The 19,033-nt window shown below is 51.8% G+C and overlaps 1 protein-coding gene across 3 annotated transcripts in view; it reads right to left on the bottom strand.

The window, feature by feature from the left end:
* Window positions 1-9,926: 9,926 nt before the first annotated feature.
* The window catches only part of PLEKHD1 (pleckstrin homology and coiled-coil domain containing D1), a 30,550-nt gene continuing 21,443 nt past the window's right edge, over window positions 9,927-19,033 (bottom strand). For all 3 annotated transcript variants that reach the window (XM_070417582.1, XM_070417572.1, XM_070417562.1), the window contains 7 exons: window positions 17,351-17,445; window positions 15,879-15,972; window positions 14,274-14,452; window positions 13,576-13,708; window positions 13,098-13,242; window positions 12,383-12,532; window positions 9,927-12,124 (listed from right to left, as the gene is read on the bottom strand). In XM_070417582.1, coding sequence (XP_070273683.1) covers window positions 11,949-12,124; window positions 12,383-12,532; window positions 13,098-13,242; window positions 13,576-13,708; window positions 14,274-14,452; window positions 15,879-15,972; window positions 17,351-17,445 — 972 coding nt within the window. In that variant the 3' untranslated portion in view covers window positions 9,927-11,948. The remainder of the gene's footprint in view (window positions 12,125-12,382; window positions 12,533-13,097; window positions 13,243-13,575; window positions 13,709-14,273; window positions 14,453-15,878; window positions 15,973-17,350; window positions 17,446-19,033) is intronic.

Consider the following 19,033-nt stretch of genomic DNA (forward strand, 5'->3'; position numbering starts at 1 on the left):
CCCATAACCTGGGCATGTGCCCTGACCTGAATCAAACCGTGACCTCCTGGTTCATAGGTCGACACTCAACCACTGAGCCATGCCAGCCGGGTCCTTTCTGTGATTGGCCACGCTGTGGTCACTGTCCCAAGGACCAACTCTATCCTTCAGGGGAGATTCCATTCTCCCAAACAAAGGAACTTACCAGCGAACAGTTTCTTAGGCTCTGGTTCTCTGATTTGAACACTCACAGCCCACCCACAGAGTCAGTCAAGCTTTTCTACTGCCTGTGGTCTGATGAAAACAAAAAAAGCTAGATTCTTATTATTATTTTCATTTTAAACTATATTCGGATATTGGATGTATTTTCAAACTCAGTTCTACCCAATCCACCTGCTGACACCCTACTTCCTCCCAAAAGAATGTTCCCTTCCATTCCCACTTGGCCGTGAATCACTGTTTGAGGGTCATCTCTTCAAATGGACCTTCTCACGTGCACTACAGTGAATCAACTGCCTCAAGCACTGGGGTTGCCAGTCTCGGTGCTAATACTGCCCACCTTTTTAAAGGTGCAGGAGGGTAGGGAGAAGCACAAAACTCAATAGTGACAGGTGTTTTTTTTCTTATTCTGTTTTCAAATTCTGAGGGTGGGTCTGGGGTGAGGGGTGGCACCTCACTGAATATAGGAAGATCTATTCTGCTACGGAAGGAGAGGTAAGGACCCTCCACAGGGAGCTGAGGGGTTCCTGGGGAAGGGGCTGGTGTGCCCTGGCTAGACCACCAGGTGCCTCCTCGAGAGAGATAGGGAAGCGAGGGCTGGGGGCCTCTCCCGAGCTGCACCTTTACCGTCTGCACAGAGAGCCCAGCCCCTTCGCTGCATTTCCCCGCACAAGGCAGGTGAGAGCCTGGAGTCTCACACTAACGGTGTCCCTCTCCTGCGGCGTTGGGAGGACTGGTGGGGCATTTGAGGGAGATTTCTCATTATTAATTATCCTGTGATGCTCCCAAGGTTTTGGCCCCAATCAACCCAGCTGCGGTGGCAGAGCGACTGCCAGCCCAAACCCAAACCCACACTCCCTCCCCTCAGAGTGAGACCGACCCACCGAGCTGGGCTTTGTCACTCTTCAGCTCTTAGCCAGAGAGGACTCGCCTACAAGCAAGTATCATTCAAAACATTCCAGCTTACTCTTTTCCTTAAGACCCGCCCATCGGCTGTTGCCATGACAACCACTGCTGACCCCGCCTTCAGGAAGCGGCTGGAGCCTAGGGAAAATGTGGTCCTGCGGTGTTGCTGCTCCTCAGCATTGCTCACCCCTGAGAAGCAGAGAGGGAGCCACAGCCCACTGGCAGGGGGTTGCATGTGCATGCGTTTCTCTCTCTCTCTCTCTCTCTCCTGCCTCCATCCTCTGCACATATTCTTCCCACCTTCCTCTATACTTATAGATTGCCTGGGCAATTATAGATCTCCCCGCCCACAGCAGTGATTCAGCCAAGTGGTGGGCATATAACCTGAGCTGCAGGACCAATTTATTCCCTGTGATGAATACAGGGAATGTCAAGAAAGAAGCTCTCTCCTTGGCCAGCATGCTCAGTGGTTAGAGCGCTGGCCCATGCACCAAAGGGCCTTGGGTTGGATTCCCTGTCAAAGACACATACCTGGGTTGCAGGTTTCATCCCTGGCCCAGGTTAGGGTGCATATGGGAAGCAACCAATCCATGTGTCTCTCTCACATCAATGTTTCTCTCTTCTGTCTCTCTCCTCCTCCCTCCCTTCCTTCCACTCTCTCTGAAAAGCAATAGAAAAAATATCCTTGGGTGAGGATTAACAAAACAAAAAAAAGACAAAGAAAGGAGCTCTCTCCCCTCTGGGGTGCCAAGCTGGAGCTGCCTGTGGTCATAGCCTCTCCTTATCCTCTGCAGAGGGAGAGAGCAAGGCCAACACACAAGGAGAAGTGAGGAGAAGCAGAGAGGGAGCCACGGCCCCCTGGCAGAGTGCCCAGTCCGAGGCCCCGAGGTGCTGGTTCCTGTGGCTATAACACTTGGATTCAGAGTCCTTCTCAGCCTCGTAAGCCTTGTGTTCTGCCATCACAGCTGGACGTGTCCAGATGGGTCCTTCTTTCCAAGTGACTTCAATGCAGTTACCACCATCCCCTCTTTGGCTGAAGAAAGCCCGTCCCCTCTCTGTGCCATGCTTTGCACAGCTCTCACATAGTTGGGGGGGGGGGGGGGGTGTGCATCTGGTTCCCAGTCTCTCTTCACTCTAGTAGCTGTTAAAGGAGCCAGAGGAGACAGGAAGGCTTAAAAGACCTAGAACTCAGGAATATGTCACAGGATTCAGGGAACGACAGAAATGGTTCATGTGAAGAGAGGAGGAGGGACAGAATGGAACCAACCCACAAAGCTGAGGAGGGGAGACAACGCTGTGTGCCGTGGCACTTGGCATGGGGACTCCCCCTGCCACTGCCAGCCACTGCCAGCCACTGCCAGCCACTGCTAACAGAAAATGCATTCTCTGATCACACAGGGTGAGAGGGCAGCCACAGCCCCCAGCTCTCCTCCCTTTCCCGAGATTTCCCCACTAATAATAGGCCTCAGCCTCGACTTATAGGCTTTGCCCTGAACACCAAATGGAGCAAGCTGCAGTGCGTGCGTGTGTGTGTGCATGGGGGGGGGGGGGGGGGGAGGCTTTCAAACAAGTGCTTAGAAATGATAACTGAGATGTAGTGAGCATGAGCATAAGCAAGACCACCGTGATTCACTTAGGAGGGTTAATGTGGCCCGTCCTAAGGGCAGACGCTATGTTCTCGTCAGCAGCACAAGATAGTGTTAGTATAAAGCTTTACAATCCACAAAGGTCTCCCCTAGCTTCAGCTCTCTGGATCCTCTCAACCACCTGTGAGGTAGGGAGGGCAGGTATTATGGCTGCATTTACTTTTGAGCAATGTACTTTTACAACTGAGGAATCCAAAGGCCAGAAACCTTAAGCAATTTACCCAGGTCACACAGCTGTAGTTGGTGAAACCTGAACTCCTCCCCAGGATGTCTGACTGCCTCTGTGCGGCCACCTGGTCTGTATCCTGGTGGCTGGAGCCCCACATTCCCAGCCTGGCACACACACTACTGAGCAAGCAAACTGTCCCCTCCAGCCCCCAGCGCAGGCGGAGTGGCGGAATCGGCGGTGCTAAGTGCTGGGCCTTACAGGCACTCCTGAAAAATCTCTTCTGCCCTAAAATATCTCAAGTAGAGATTCCTGGTTTAGGATAAGCACCACAGGTTCCATGAACTGTTCTAGAACCTGGTTACCCACGGGGTTAATATTCTGTCATAAACATCTTCCTATTCAACAATGTGTCTGACATTTGGGACAGCTTCCCCAGAGACAGTGGAATGGCTCCAGACTGCTGGGACTCCCCCCACCTCCACAGTGTTGCCTACACTGTGTGGCACAGACTGCTGCAGCCCATCAGCACCAATATTTACCTTTTTTCCTGGGCACTCAGCCAGACTACATTTCCCAGAATCCCCTGCAGGGGAATGTGGCCATGTGACTGAGTTTCAGCCAATTAAATGAGAACAGAGGTGCTCTGGGCCATTTCCAGGCACAATGAAGAGGAGAAAGAAATCCTTATGGGTGGCTGAAGACTGACCCCAGGGCTAAGCCTCGGCTGATAACAGAAAAGTAGCTGCCAGGTAGGCCCCCGAATGACGTGTAAAGGGCTTTCTCCACAGCCAACCCTGGCACAACCAGGGTTTTGACTCTTGTTCACTGTCGTATCCCTGGCACCAGAACAGTGCTTGGCATACACTACGTATCACCCAAATGAAGACATCACTGAGTAGAAGGCACACCATTACTTTATGTAGCACTAAGAAACCAAAAATGCTGCCAATTAAACCATGACACGATGCTTTCGCTCAGCATTTTTATTTTGCAGTTACTGAAGGAGCCTTTGTAGACGTGGTTAGTACAGATTTTCATCATAAATCACTCTCGTGCATAATACAATGGGAAACAGAAGTGAAGTAACTGGGCTAAGGTATTTCTAGACGTTCTCATTCCAAATCTGAGTCCTGTCTCTATGAGAGCGGCCAGGACCATCTGTTCTCACACGCTGCTGTCCGCAGGCCTCAGAGTGATGCAGCATTTCTCAAAAGAATCCGTAGAAGAGGGAAGTGTCCTATGTGCTGGGCTCTGAAGCCAGCCTTACAACGCTGTGGGTCTGGCTATAGCACAAGTGCTGCCAAACATATCGGATTCCCCACCTTCCCCACAACCATCGGTTCTGATTTATTGTGCGCATGCTCTGTGAGCATTGGGGGATTTATTATTTTATTTTTGCTAAACTATTGACATGCACTCTGCATGTTTTGATGCTGGAACTTTTTTGATGTCTGCAAAGGCAATGACAGTCTCACCAAGAGAGTCGCATGGCCAGCAGCAACCACAAGATGCCATCAAGTAAAGATACATCTCAATTTCAGGCATTTTGAGTTATGGGAAGGAGATGTGTCAAATAATTTTTAAAAACATGATTGGAGGTTCCCCATAAATATTTGTTGAATGAATGAATAGATTAAGTCTAGTGAGTGAAAAATGCTTTGACCTCCTTTAAAAAAAGGCCTTAAACCCTGGGGATCACAACAATTCTGAAAAAGCTAAAGTGACTACCAATTAGGCAGCTCTTATTTGGAAATAACAGAAAACGAATCAAAGGGGCCTAAACAATAAGGAAAGATAAGTTAGCTCACATAACAAGAAGTCCTGAAATAGGGCAGATCGAGTGTTGGTTGACTCACTGACAACTCAGAAAGAAGGGCCAATGCCTCTCACCATCTTTCTGCTCGGTTACCCTTGGCACTCCGGCTTGGTCCTCAGACCAGCTGCCCTCATGGTTTCAAGTTGGCTTAGTTCTAGGTGTCATATCCGGACATGAAATGTCCAGTGGAAGTAAAGGGATTGTATCTTCCCTATGACCTTTTAAACATGAGAAAACCTGTCCCAAGAACCCCCAGCAGACTTCTCATCTCATTGGCTAGCCTGGGTCCCATGCCCACACCTAAAGCAATGTCCAGCGGAGAGGAGCAACCCAGAATTGGAGAAGAGCTGTGAGAGCATCTCTCCTCACAACATCCTTTTACAAAGGGAGGTTAGATAGCTTGCTCCTCTCTCAGTTTAATCACTGGCACTACAGGACCACCAGGACTCTAGATTCCCAGCCCAGGACATTCCCATTGGCTGCTCTCTCCTCACTCCCCCAGAGGATTCCTCTGTTCCAGAGGACACTGGCCTGAGAACGCCCGCTGGGCAGGGCAAAGGATTATGAAGGTCAAGAGGCTGCAGCCTAAATGTGGTTGGAGGCAGCAAGAAAATGCCTGGTTGTTCTGCAAAGTCCTTAGGACGGGAGGCTCCGATCTTCAGGCCCTGCTATGTTGGACTAACCAGACCTCCAGACAGGAAGAATTCTCTGGAAACTGTCAGTTACCAAGCAGCTGAGTCATCCCTCCTTCCCTTGCTCCCTTCCTTTCTTCCACAAGAATATTGAGTTCCTCTATGTTATAGTCTCCACCGAGATCTTTTCTGTTATGAGTTCTTAAGTTTTACTGTAGCTTTGGCCTGGCAGCTCCCTAATTCCCTGTTTCTGGGAATTTCTCCTGGGCTCCATGCTGTGTAGCCCCAGGCAAGATAAACCATATGTGCACATCTCTCGGGTAGGGGTGTGTGTGTGTGGAGAGAGAGAGAGAGAGAGAGAGAGAGAGAGAAAGGAGGAAGAGGAGGAGGAGGAGGAGAAGAGAGGAAGGAAAGAGAGGAGAGAAGAGTACATTGGTCTTGAATTCAAATACCTGAACCTCCACTTAGAAGCTGTGTGACATTAGGCAAACCCCTTAACCTCTGTGGGTTTCATTTATCTATAAATCATGGAGAGGGATGTTGTGAGAACAAAAAAGATAAGTCAATGTGAAAGTGCTGGTATACAAGACTCTTCATAAATGATGGTTGAAGTGAAGGTTTTTGTTTCACATCTTAAAGGAGAAAATAACTGGGAGATTCAACACAGATAATGCAGAGCCTCAGCAGCGTCACAATGCCCTCCCCCTCCCCCCTTTCTCCAGCAGCTACAGCTCTTTCCCACTGGAATTTGCTGGCCCAGCTCAGAGCATGCTGCCATCTGCTGGGAGGAAGGGAGAGTGACACCAAAGCATTAACACCGGCCATGGTGAGGAACAACCTGGGAAAGGGGAAGCAGGGGACCCAACTCCCCCGCGCTGTGATTCTTACCCTTTAAGACAGGTGCCCCTCTCACCCTGGCCAGCAGTTCCTCAGAAAAATAAGATTTCAATCAATTTTTCTTTTGAAAAGTGACAAGATATGATTTAGCCTTAAAAAGGAAGGAAATTTGCCCGCTTTCTCCAGCTGCCGGTAAGGTGCTGGGTTCTTCCGAGGAAGCTGCGGCCGCGTTGGGGTGAGGCCCTCCGGAGACTAGCACCGCTCCCAGCAGCGCTCGCCCAGCACTCACCCTCACCATGGCCTGTCTGGAAGCTCGCCTGCATCTACTCGGCCCTGATCCTGCAGGACGATGAAGGGACTGTGACGGAGGATAAGATCAACGCCCTCATTAAAGCCGCTGGTGTAAATGCTGAACCTTTCTGGCCAGGCTTGTTTGCAAAGGCTCTGGCCAATGTCAACATTGGGAGCTTCATCTGCAATGAGGGCTGGGGGACCCTGGTCCTGCCCCCTCCACCGCTGCTGCCCCAGCTGAGGAGAAGAAAGTGGAAGCAAAGAAAGAATTTGAGGAGTCTGATGATGACATGGACTTTGGTCTTTTTGACTAAACTAGCTCTTTTGTAACACATTCAATAAAAGCTGATCTCTGTTGCAAAAATAAAACAAACAAACAACAAAAACCAAAAAAAAAAAGGAAGGAAATTCTACCGTGGCCCAAGCGGCTCAGTTAGTTGAGCATCGTCCCATGCACTGAAAGGCTGCCGGTTGGATTCCAAGTCAGGGCACATGCCAGGGTTGCTGGGCTCAATTCCAGGGAGGGGGCATGCAGGAGGCAGCTGACAGCTGCTCAGCTCTCCCATCAATGTTTCTTTCTCGCTCTCCCTCTCCCATTCTCTCTAAAAACCAATAAAATTTTTGTAATAAAAGTAAATTACAACATGAATGAACCTCAAGGACATTGTGTTAAGTGAAATAAGCAGCTAGTCACACACACACACACACACACACACACACACACACACAACACAAATAATGACAATTCCACTTTCATGAGGCAACTGAAGTAGTCAAAGTCACAGAAACAGAAAGTAGAATGGAGGTGGCAAGGGGGTGGGGGTAGGGAGAAACAGGGAGTAGTTTAATGGATGTAGAATTCCAGGTTAGCAAGATGAGACGTTCTGGAGTTGGTTGCACAATAATGTAAATATGCCTTACATTGTTAAACTGTACGGTTAAAATGGTAACTTTTATATTATGTATATTTCACCACAATAAAAAAAACACATCAATAAGCAATAGGGATGAGCACATGGTCGGTGCTTGACTTCATGACAGAATCCTGGTAAATATTTACTGAATGAAGAAGAAAGGAAGTGATGCTGACAGATGGCCACAGACAACAGGGTGAACATGAGAATGGACACCTTTCCTTTCCCAGGAAAGCCTTCCAAGCAAAAGCCATTAGTCACAACGACCTTGTGGTGATAAACCAGCCTCTTTCCTATTCTCACCTTGAAACTAAAAAAAAATTATTTTTTTAATTTCATCTGATAACAGCATGGCACCAAATCCAGCCTGAGCCAGATTGTTCTATTGATTCCAGGGTTGCAAGTTCCCAGATCACAGAACTTCAGAACTGTAGGGGCTCTGAGCAACTGGTGAGATCTGAGGTGTATATCCTACTTAATAAGAATTTTATGAATATGTAAGACATTTAATTTTTTAAATATATATTTTTATTGATTTCAGAGAAGAAGGGAGAGGGAGAGATAGAAACATCAATGATGAGAGAATCATTGATCGGCTGCCTCCTGCACGCCCCCCAGAGGATCAAGCCTGCAACTGGTTCATAGGTCAATGCTCAACCACTAAGCCATGCCAGGTGGGCTGTATATATAAGACATTTTAAATAATCACCGCAAAAGCCACAGCTGGAAAGAGGTGAATCCAAGGCCTGAACTTTTACCTTCAGAACCCTCCCCCCCCCCACCCCCCACCCCCCACCCCCGCCCCGCGCCACACACACCTCCCATTCTTCCACTCCCACAGCAGCAGGCAGAGCGTGGCAGCTTCCTCCCCTCAGCTGCTAGTGGACAAGGTCACTGCTCTGCAAGAGGAGTTTCTCCTTGTGGTCAGTGACCCTTGAAGCCCAGCAGCCATAAGATAAGAGGGCAGTTGAGTCTGTTCACAGTAGGGCTCAGCCCTGAGGCAGGTGTCAGATCCTCCAGGGGAAGTAAGGCGGAGTACAAAGAGAGGAGCCCCAAAGGCACCCCAGCTGGCTCTGCTACTGCCTGGGTATCTCCTGGAGGCCCTGAGGGGGCCCTGAATTCCAGCCTTTGAGCAGCCCTGTCTCCCTCCAACTTCCCCACCTGATTGCCTGACTGTCCAGTCCCACCCAGAGGTGGAGCCAGAGGGACACAGGATGCCAGACTGTAGCAGACACGTAGTGACAGTGCAGGGAGAATTCACCACAAGGGGATCTAGTTTATTGACCCACAACCCCTAGGATTCCTGGGCTTGGAGTGCTTCCTGATCTGCCCCTGAGCACGTCTAACCCAGCAGGATGGAGAGGGGAGCTCATGAGTGGAAGCCCAAGTCTAGGGGAGGGAAGGGGAGAAGGGATGTGCAGAGCCAGGAACTGAATCTGAAACATTACATCACACCTATCCACACCTGCTAGGCAGTTTGAATAACCAGTTGCTTTAGATGTCTGGGAGTGGGTCTGTTTCCACGTGTCAAGAACACCATATCCTCTCCCAACGCCTCACAAAGGACATTCCTTCCCCCTCATCCCCAGGGGTGGGGCGAGATAAGAGAAGTCAGCAGCTTCCCCCACTCACCCTGCCAAACCTGCAGGGTTTCTCACTTTGGGGAACCCTTGCAGTGGCTCAGGGGTCTGAACAGCACCATCCTGGCTCATCACAGAAGCATAAGGTTCCCCAGGGGCCGCTGGCCTTTATCTGAGGGCTCCAGAGCAGCCCCCTCATCTGGTGGGTTTGAAGAACTACTTTCTAGTTACACCAAATCCGACACACCCAGAGACTTGAGCAAGCTTCTGTTCCTCCTCTTTGAGGAGGGGCTCCAAATTTCATGGGGATGGTATCTGAGCACCCACAGGCTGCCCAGGTCCTGTGGAGGTGGGTGGGATAGGATGGTGGGGGGCAAGAATTACATCCTCCAGAGACAAGTACAGACAGTGGACCCTTCCCAGGGGCAGAACCCCGTATTTTACAGGTCTCATGCTTCACCCACTAACATATCATCGGGGGAAAGCGGATGACCACGGAACTCTCATCCAAACTGGAACACTTAGGATAGCAAACGGGGGAGCCGTTCTTAATTTTCTGAGACACAGCACAAACCAAGACAGTCCCGGCACGATGACAGATCATCTATTGCATCCGGAAATAAACCACACAGGAGAAACCAGTCATTACTATTTCTTGCTCTTCCTTACATGATTACAACACCAAAGCGTGGTCTGTGCTCAAATCAGAACACCCAGCTGATAGCCCTTGTTACATGGGGACATCCAGGACCTCAGGCGGAAACATATTTTTCAGTTAATTAGTTAGAAGCCACTCCTAGGAGGTGCAGCAGCAGGGAGTACTTCCTCATATGCCCAGAAACTTGGGTGCATGTCCGAGTACAAGCCAGCATTTCTGTAATTCAACACTTGGCCTGCAGGTGGCAACATCTCTTCAGCAATGACCAACCACAAGGAATACTGCAGGAAACATTTAATAGGCCAAGGAATAAAGGGTTTTGTTTAAAAAAAAAAAAAATCAAATCAATATATTTCCAGTAAGCAATTTCCACCTTTGCATATTTTCATATAGTATTTTGCTCTTTTTCTATTTACAGTGCTAGGTACATAGTGACTTTTTAACAAATACATACTTATGAATTGACCAGTTGGTTGAAGAGAACCAAGATTTGCCTGAGGCACGGTTAAGTACAGGATGAAACAGAAGGAAAGAAACTAGGGATTGCTGAATGTGCATGGAAAAACATTTTCCTTTCTGGTTAATAATTTGCCTGGAAGGACAGGGGGAATGCATTTGAAAGTTTCCAAAAGATCTTTCTCCAAGAGCAAATCATTATTAATCTAATTCTTTAAAAACAAAGAAACAAAAAAATAAAACAGTAATCTTGCTTTTATCAACCTTCCCCCTCATTTCAAAGTCCATCCTACATACATATTAGATAAGTTATTTGCAGGTTTATGCAGCTTTCTACATGTTTAAAGATTTTACATTTAGACTCCGATTTATTTAGATGCATTGATTCTGAAGCCTCCCCCTCCGTCCCCCTCTAAACTCCGAAGAGACTGGCTGAAGCCATCAAAGTCCACCCGCCCCTGAGGCAGGACCACCGAGGTTAGTTTCACCAGGCAGGTCTGAGCACAGAGCAGTGGACACGAGCCAGCAACACTCCTCTTCCCCAGGGACCTGCGCCTCACGGGACTTCCCCTGCAGCCTCCTGACTCTCTCTCAGACTGGGCTCCTCACTTGGTTTTCCAAGCAGCAGAGAATCAGCACCTTTCATACCACCAGTGTCCCTGAGCACCCCGATCCTACAGACACCCCTTTCTGGGGAGACCAACAGACTCAGGAAGCTTTGGAGGGTGTTCTAGAGGGAGAAGAGCTGGGTAGACTGTCCATGGGTGAGACACACACAGCCCCAGCCTCATGGAGGGTGGTGGTTTTCCACAAAAAAGCGATGGATGTTTCAGCTTCACCCCTGATGACTCGGGGCCAACCAATGGCTACTGGCCATGTCACAGGCCCAGGCCCCCATCTTGCAGGGTTCATGGTCACACTGCTTCACCGGGTAAAGCCTCTGCAGGGAGAGGTGGAGTAAGGCCACCAAAGCAGGGTCAGCTGGAGAGAGTGGTCTGTGACCCCACGGACCAGCAGGGCCGCCGTAGCCAGAGGGAGCTGCCTCCCTGTTCAATCAAGAGAAGATAGTGAAGGAGCCAGGGCCGCCTTCATCCACTCCCTGACTTGCCCTGCATCCTCTGGGAGAGCTCTCCGTGTCCCTGCTGCCCCAGCTCCCAGCCAGGGCCCAGAGCCCTACTACCTAAGCAGGCAGGATGCAGGGGGAAGGTGAGGGTTGCATCACCCTCATAGGTCTGAGGCTGTAGATGGGTGAGCTCGCCTGAGGAGGGGAGTGAGCGGGTGATCCCACAGCCAGCGCCCAACCTCAGGGAAGGTGATACTGTGGGGTGGAGTGTGTCATGTACCCAGAGCTTCTGCCCTAGGTCTTTCTTCCTGCCTCACAATGTGGTCAACGCGAGGGCCCTCGATTGAGGGATGTCTGTGGGTCGCTGAAGCAAAGAGAGGGTGAGGAAGCCCCCCGGAAGCAAGGGTCAAGGTGGGGAGGAGAGGCCTTCACACACCAGGACCGGCAGGTGGCGAGTCACAGAGAGGTAGAGTGGGCACGACAGAGAGCTGTGGGCCTGCCCACCTCACTCCCTAACCGAGAAAACAAGCCTCCACATGCAACCAGGCCTCTTCCTGGCCTCATCCTGACAACCGGGCAGCACCCAGCTGGGGCCTGCACGGGCCTGGCATAGACCCAAGGGCAGGGTCTGGGGTAGGGGTGGTAAGGGAGGTGGCATCCCTGTCCTCTGAGGGTGAGGCGCAGGCCCCGAGGAGAGCTGAGAGAAGCCAGGTAGTCAGCCTCCCCCTGCAGGTCTTCCCAGCCCCGCCCAGGAAAGACCCGGGAGGCCGGGAGGACAGCCATCACTTTCCTCCCCGAGGAAGAGGAAGCGCTGAGGATGGTCCGGGCTGGGTCACCATGATGTGGTAGATGGATTCCCGGAAGCGCTGGTCTCGGCTCAGCCGCTTGGCCACCTCCTTCAGCTCCTCTATGTTGTTGGCTTCCAGCTGGGAGGTCATGAAGGACTGGGACGGCTTCACTGGGGAGACGATGGCCCCACCGCTGGTGAAGTCCTTCCTCCACAAGGCGTGGCTCTGCCCCCAATCCCAGCCCACAGCCCCTTCCCACCCACGGGCTCCCCTAACGCTGGGAAAAGCCCAAGGCTGGTGGGGCAGGGTCAAGGCCACACTGTCCGGCCTCAGAGCTGGGCCAGGCCTCCCACCCTGCCCTCTTCCCTTGTGTCACTGCGGCCTGTGACCATCCCCACCCCACGGGGCACACAGACGCCCACACTCACTGTCGTTCCAGGAGGTGGTGGACCGGCGCCGGTGGAAACGGCAGCTCTTGATGCGGCGCGTGGCCGCCTTGTGGATGTACACGGAGTTCTTCATGATGACCGGCATCTTGGCCTCCAGCTCGGCATTCCGGATGCACTCCTCGAAGAACCCTGCGCCCAAGTTCACTGCGTTTCCCCTCCCGCCGGCCTGCCCCGCCCCGCCCCGCCCCGCCCCGCCCAGGATCCAGGTGCCAGGAATAGAGAAACACTTAGAGCCCATCCTTTGGGAGACCAGAGCCACCTACTGGAGGGGGCAGAACTGCAGGCTTTCTCCCCTGCCCCCTCCCCAGGTCCTACAGCTGAAAGGAAGCAGCATCAAGAAGATGCTGGCAGGCAGGAACCTGGAGACACTCCATGAATATCTAGACCCGTGGTCGGCAAACTGCGGCTCTCGAGCCACATGCGGCTCTTTGGCCCCTTGAGTGTGGCTCTTCCTAAGCCTTAGGAGTACCGTAATTAAGTTAATAACAATGTACCTACCTGTATAGTTTAAGTTTAAAAAATTTGGCTCTCAAATGAAATTTCAATCGTCGTACTGTTGATATTTGGCTCTGTTGACTAATGAGTTTGCCGACCACTGATAGACCATCTAATGCACACCAGGCCCTGTGTGGGGGCACTAGCCCTTGTCCAGGCTCCACAGGCTGAGGGGCCGGGCACCGAGGGCAGAGCTTACTTTTCAGATGGCTCACGTCAGCCCGCATCCTCTCCTCCTTCTCCTTGTTCCGCACCTTGGAGTTGAGGCCTTGTTCCAGGCTCCTCAAGGCCGCCTCGGCCTCCCGCAGACGTCTCTCCAGGTCCATACGGACCTTCACCTCGGCCTGAAGGGAGAGAGAAGGAGAGATGTGGGGTTCTGGGGGGCAGTTGCCATCTCCCCTGGAAGCCTTGCCTGATCCCCCCTGACTCGAGTGGGCTTTCTCGCCTTTGGACGTGGGTGGAAGTTACTACCTCCTGCCTCCTGTCTTACACCCTTGCCCAGATGGCCTGGACTTGACCCCACACATAGCAATGGTGCCCCACAGAAGTGGCAGGCCCACTGCTTCCCCTCGTGGCTCCATCGCCTGCCCCTGGCTGGTCAGGTGGGCAGAGATGATTCAGGTGGTTGCTGGTGAAGTGCAGGGACGTGAGGGGAGTCCCCAGGTGAGGGGAGGCACCTTGAGCTCCTGCTCGGCCTGCTGCTTCTGTGCTGTCAGCTCCTGCAGCGAGTTCTGCAGCGCCTGGGACTGGCTGGAGTAGAACTCACGCTCCTCCTCCAGGGCCCGTGAGCGCTCCTCGTTCTCCTTCATCCTGCCCGGGAAAGGCACTCAGTCAGGGCTCACTCACCAAAGGGGGTTTCCACTGGGAGGACAGCCCCTCAGAGAGAACTGGCTGAAGAAATCTGAGGCCCAGGCTGCAGGAGCCCCCAAACATTCTGGGTGCTGTCACCCAGGTGATGAGGGGAGCAGTGTGGTCAGGTGAGGGGAGCCCGTCTTACAGTCAGAAAACCTGAGTCCTGGGTCCAGGTCTTGCTGGTTCTGTGACCTCAGGAAAGTCCTAGAACTCTCAAGGCTCAGTGTCCTCGTCTGTAAAAGGGATCTAAGAGGACCTTCGCAGCAGGCCACAAAGCACTGTTATACGGACCTAGTGAGTGTCTGTATAGCTCACACCTTTGGAAGAGATAATGATCCAGTCAGTTCTGGGTAGTGAAGGTTCTCTTCCCATTTGCCTGGTGGGAAAACTGAGTCCTGGGCAGAAGGGAGTGAGTGACCTATCTGGGCAATGGCAACTAGAACCCGAAAGTCCAGGTGTCCAGTTCAAGGAAATTACCGATCCCCAAAGCCCATCATGGACCCATGGGTCCAGGGCTCCTCACCGCTTCTCTGCCAGGAGCTTCTCTTCCAAGAGCTGCTGCATCTTCCCCTCGATCTGCCTCAGGTTGCTATGGAGACCCCCACTGGGAGAGGGCTGCTCGCTCTGATTGGCCAGTGTCTCCAGTTGGTTCTCATTCTCCTCCAGCATTTCCAGGGTTTTCTTCTTCTCTATGGAGAGCTCCTGGCATGGAGGGATGGGAAGAAGGGAGAGACGGAAGAGAAAGAGCCTAATTTAGGTTCCCCACCATGGTTTCCCTCACCTGCCTTCCAATTCCAGGGAGTGGTGCCCTCCACTCTCAGTCCTGTATGAGGGACACCTGGAATGTCTCCGTTCTTCCCTTGAGGTAAAAGGCCAACCAAGATCTTCCTCACAATAAGGCAAGGTTACCCCTCCATCGAGGGAGTCAGAGAGGAGCCCAATGAGGCTTCCAGGGGAAGTGACCCAACTATAACCAGGGGGCACCAAGACCCAAGGGCACCATGACCCTCTGGGGTTCTTGTTCCTCTAGCAGCAAGTGAAGGAATGTGTTGGGGACACGTGAAAAACACCCAACAGGACCAGACTAAGAGCTGGTTTATGTTCTCCCCATATATCAGACTGGGATCTTGCCCATCCCGGAAATTCTGGAGTTGAAACCATTCAAGGGAACCACCTCCTATGATATGAAATGGAGAAAGATAAACAAATAAAGGCACCACAAACAAAGCCCCAGTCAGCGGAGAGAGACGAGAAACCCTTGCAGTCTGCCAGGCAGTTCATTAATTCAGTAAACGTTGAGATCCCCCTGACATGCCAAGCTCACTTTAAAGTGCTGGGCTTGCAAAGACCTTAAGACACTGCCTAGTGAAGCTCACAGTTTAGAAAACACAGCCTCCCGTGTTCAGTGCCATAACAAAGTGCTGTGGGAGCCCAGAGCTCAGAGCAAATTCCTGCTACGCAGAGGCAGGGAAGCTTGACCAGCATGATGTCCACGCCTGTCTGCACCTGAGAAGGATGAAAGAGTTCTCCAGGCAAAAAAGAGGTGAAAGGACATTGTGTAGAAGGGACCGTATGGGCAAAGGTGTGGAGGATGAGAGCACTTGGTTTCCGGGGGGCATGTGGAATAGGGGGCGGTGTCTCCTCTGGGTGTGGAAGGGCAGCAGAGGGCAACAGTGGAGGAGAGGCTGGGGCCAGAGTCTGCACTTGCATGCCATCCTGGAGAGTTGGCTCTTTGTCCTTGACACATGCCACCTTCCCCCCGAGTTTCTGTGGGTATCAAATGGAGGTGACCTGGCAGCCGATTTCCCTTCCTGCTCAATTTCACCCGGATCAGCTCAATGAATGAGCCACAAGAAGGAAGTGGTGGGCGGCCCGCCTCCCATCCTGATCAATCCTCCATCTGTAAAAGAACGTAAGCACTGAAGAAGGTGGATTTCCTGAGGCCATGGTCATAGCAAGGGCAAACTTGAGTCGGCTAGAGTTCCCAAACGTCCACAGAGAAGAGTCCCTTAGGTCAGTGACCTTTGGCGCCCTGTTACCCTTGCAGATGGCTCAGTAACTAGGCAAGCAGTTAGAAAAAAAACAGTATCCCGCAGCCTCACCAACCAGCCCGCCAGCGGCCCCTCACCTCCAGCGTCTGCTGCAAGGACTCCGTGAAGTGCCTCAGCTCCTTTTTCTCTTGCTCCACACCCTTGAGGCATCTTGCAGTCAGTTCTAGCTCCCTGTGGGGACACAGGGTATGAGTATGGCGGCGCTCACCCCTCCTAGTCCCCTCTGTACCTAGAATAGCTTGTTTCACCTCCCAATAAGGCTCAGTGGGGTCCTGGGAAGGCCAGCCCCTCCGCATGGCTGGGTCCTGCCAGCAGATGTAGGGACCCCGGGCTGAAAGGAGATCCCCGCCAAGTGGGGTTGAAGTCACTTGCTCTCGATACTCATGCATTTGTCAGTGGGGTAAACCCAGGGGCACCCACAGGCAGAGAAGCACTGGGGTTCTAGCACCCTGTCGTCCCTGCTAGAACCCACATACTGACGTGGTACGTGGCAGAGGCCTTTCTCTGGGGTGACAAACTCTTGCTGCTTTCTTAAGGAACCTAGGCCACCTCAGGCCTTTACACCTGGTCTCCCCTCCTCCTGCTTGGAATGTCTTTCCCTTTCTCCTGCCCAATTTTCCAAATCCATCTTCAAGGCCCAGCTCAGTCCAATCTCCGTTCAAGCCCATAAGGATTATGCATATATCTTAGTTCCTGGAACACAGGGCTGCCCCGTGCCTCCGAGCACTTGGTTATATATTATTGTGCTGATGTTTCCCGGGTATCAGTCTGGTTTTCCCCACCACATCTTCAGGGAGAGGACTAGTCTTCTACTCCAGGGTCTGGCACGATTCTGAAAGTGAGCAGGTGTTTGGCTATTGACTTGGTAAGATTCTCTGAGCTTCTCCCTCTCTCAGTTTTATGTCAAATGACTTCCTTTGTAAGACTGTTGCAAGGAAAGTCTGTCTGGGCTATCACTAATGATTGATAATGATGAGGATAATCATACCACCATCACCGTCCAAGAGCAGAGGTCCCCACATTCCTGAATAGGCTGCATCAGAATGACCTGGGGGCTTCTTAAAAATATAGATACCTGGGCTCTACCTTTAACTCTAATTCTGTTAAATGATCATAATGTGCAACTGGTTTGTACACCATGCACAGGACTAAAGATCCCAAGGGATATCACTAGCCAGAAGGTGAAGGGGTTGCGCAAGAGAGACAGGGAATGTTGGGGATCTTGGCTAATGGCACCTCCAGACCAGCTTGTCCTGTCTGCCCCGGGAAAGGAAGGGTTGACAGCGGCAGGAGGGCTTGTTGCTTGGGGGAGGCCTGTCTGCACCTGCCCAGGCCTCATGCCTCAGTGGGCAGAAGTGGCCCATTTGTGTGGGAACTACAGCTTTTTCTGGGCACACCCCGAGGCCTGGAGCATTGGGGAGATAGACCAAACCAAGTCATCAAGTAGAGAGGACCTCCTGGGCGGGGGCCTCCCCAGGGCTGACTAGGAGCGCGGTTCCTGATGCCATACTAGCCCAGATGCACCGCCCTCCCGCGGCACCACCACCACCTCTTGATCTGCTCCTGCTCCATTCTCAGCTCCTGCACCACCTCCTCAAACTGCTGCTTCTCAGCCTCCAGCACCTGGTTAAGGCGCTCGAGCTCCTGAAGAGAATAGAGAGAAGCAAGAGTCACGGGCAGCAAAGGGAACCCCCACTCTAACCCAGGGGACCCTCTGGGATTCAGCACAGCCTGGGGCATGCGCTGGACCAAACGTGAAATTGAGTCCTGCTGAGCCCTGGTCCCCTCAATGACACAGTCTCCAAACCAAAACCTGTGATGACCTGGGCTCACTCAGCAAGCTGAAGGCAGGGTTTAGAAATGATCCCAGCATTATTTCCTGTGACTGGACGCGATGATAATTCTAGATGGCACTCACACCCTAAGGCACATGGTCTGGCCCTCAAGTCCCGGAGGATAGAGTGGGGAGTATGCATTTCCTTTAAAGATCTTTGAAGTGACATCTATTAGAAGTGGCAAAGAGAAGCCATTCCCACCCCAAAAGTCATTATTTTTTTCTCACAGCATCTTCGAAGCAATGAGCACAGGTGGCTGCAGCCTCCCCTCTACTCAGCTCCAAGGGAACAGAAGAGCCAGAAGCCCAGGACACTCTGGCCCCAGGGGCCCAACCAGTCCCTCCAGGAATGCTGGCGCAAGGGTGTTCCCATCAAGCATGTGGCCTCAGGGCTCCTGTTTTCTGACTTCCGATGGCAGGGGGTGTTGGGGGTACACTTCAAGTGAAGCTTGACTAGAAAGAAGCCTATTTGTGATGACTGCTTTGCTCCTCCACACTTCACACTGTGGAAGGATATTACTTCCAGATCCACTTCCTTTCTCATCTTCTAGCTCCAAATGATACTCTCATTTTTCGCCCAGGGGCTTTGTTCTCAAGGATCATGGAAACCCCACCTAGGAGTGGGGCTAGCTGGTGGGAGAAGTTGCCATTGGCTTTGAGAGATACAGAGAAAGAATAAAACCTAAAGGAAAGGGAAGATCTGATTCCAAACCCCAAGCCCTCCTTTCCTAAGCTTCTTACCCAAAGAAGTTTTTCTTTCTGATCATTGTCTCTCTTGATGTGGCTCACTGATGGTCACCATGAGGGCTGCTCACTGGCATTCTGATGCCCCTCTGGGCACACCGCACAGCCACAGTGTACCTGCAAAAGCTGGGCGGGCCCATGGGACTGGCTAAGGCCAATGGAATGTGAGCAGAAGTATGTCCCTTCCAGGCAGATGCCTTTAAGAGACGGGGCCTGACACGCTATGTTCCCTTTCCCCTTCCATGGTAGTCACTGTTGCTGCAAACGATGGAGGCTTGATTAGCCTGGATCCCTGAGAGGAGATGTGGAGCAGAGTCCCCAGCTGACCCAGGTAGCTGAGTGAGAAATAGATGGTCACTGTTCAAAGCCACTAATATTTTGGAGATTTGTGTCATTGCAGTAGACATAGCCATATATAGACATAATATAAATATAATTAAATTTTTATGCTTGTAAATGCCCCCCCTTTTTAAAAATATATTTTATTTATTTTTTACAGAGAGGAAGGGAGAGGGATAGAGAGTTAGAAACATCGATGAGAAAGAAACATCGATCAGCTGCCTCCTGCACACCCCCTACTGGGGATGTGCCCGCAACCAAGGTACATGCCCTTGACCAGAATCTAACCTGGGACCCTTCAGTCCGCAGGCCGAC

Source organism: Myotis yumanensis, unplaced genomic scaffold (assembly GCF_028538775.1).
Source record: "Myotis yumanensis isolate MYYU_CA2020_CCGP unplaced genomic scaffold, mMyoYum1.0.hap1 SCAF_1, whole genome shotgun sequence".
NCBI lineage: Eukaryota > Metazoa > Chordata > Mammalia > Chiroptera > Vespertilionidae > Myotis > Myotis yumanensis.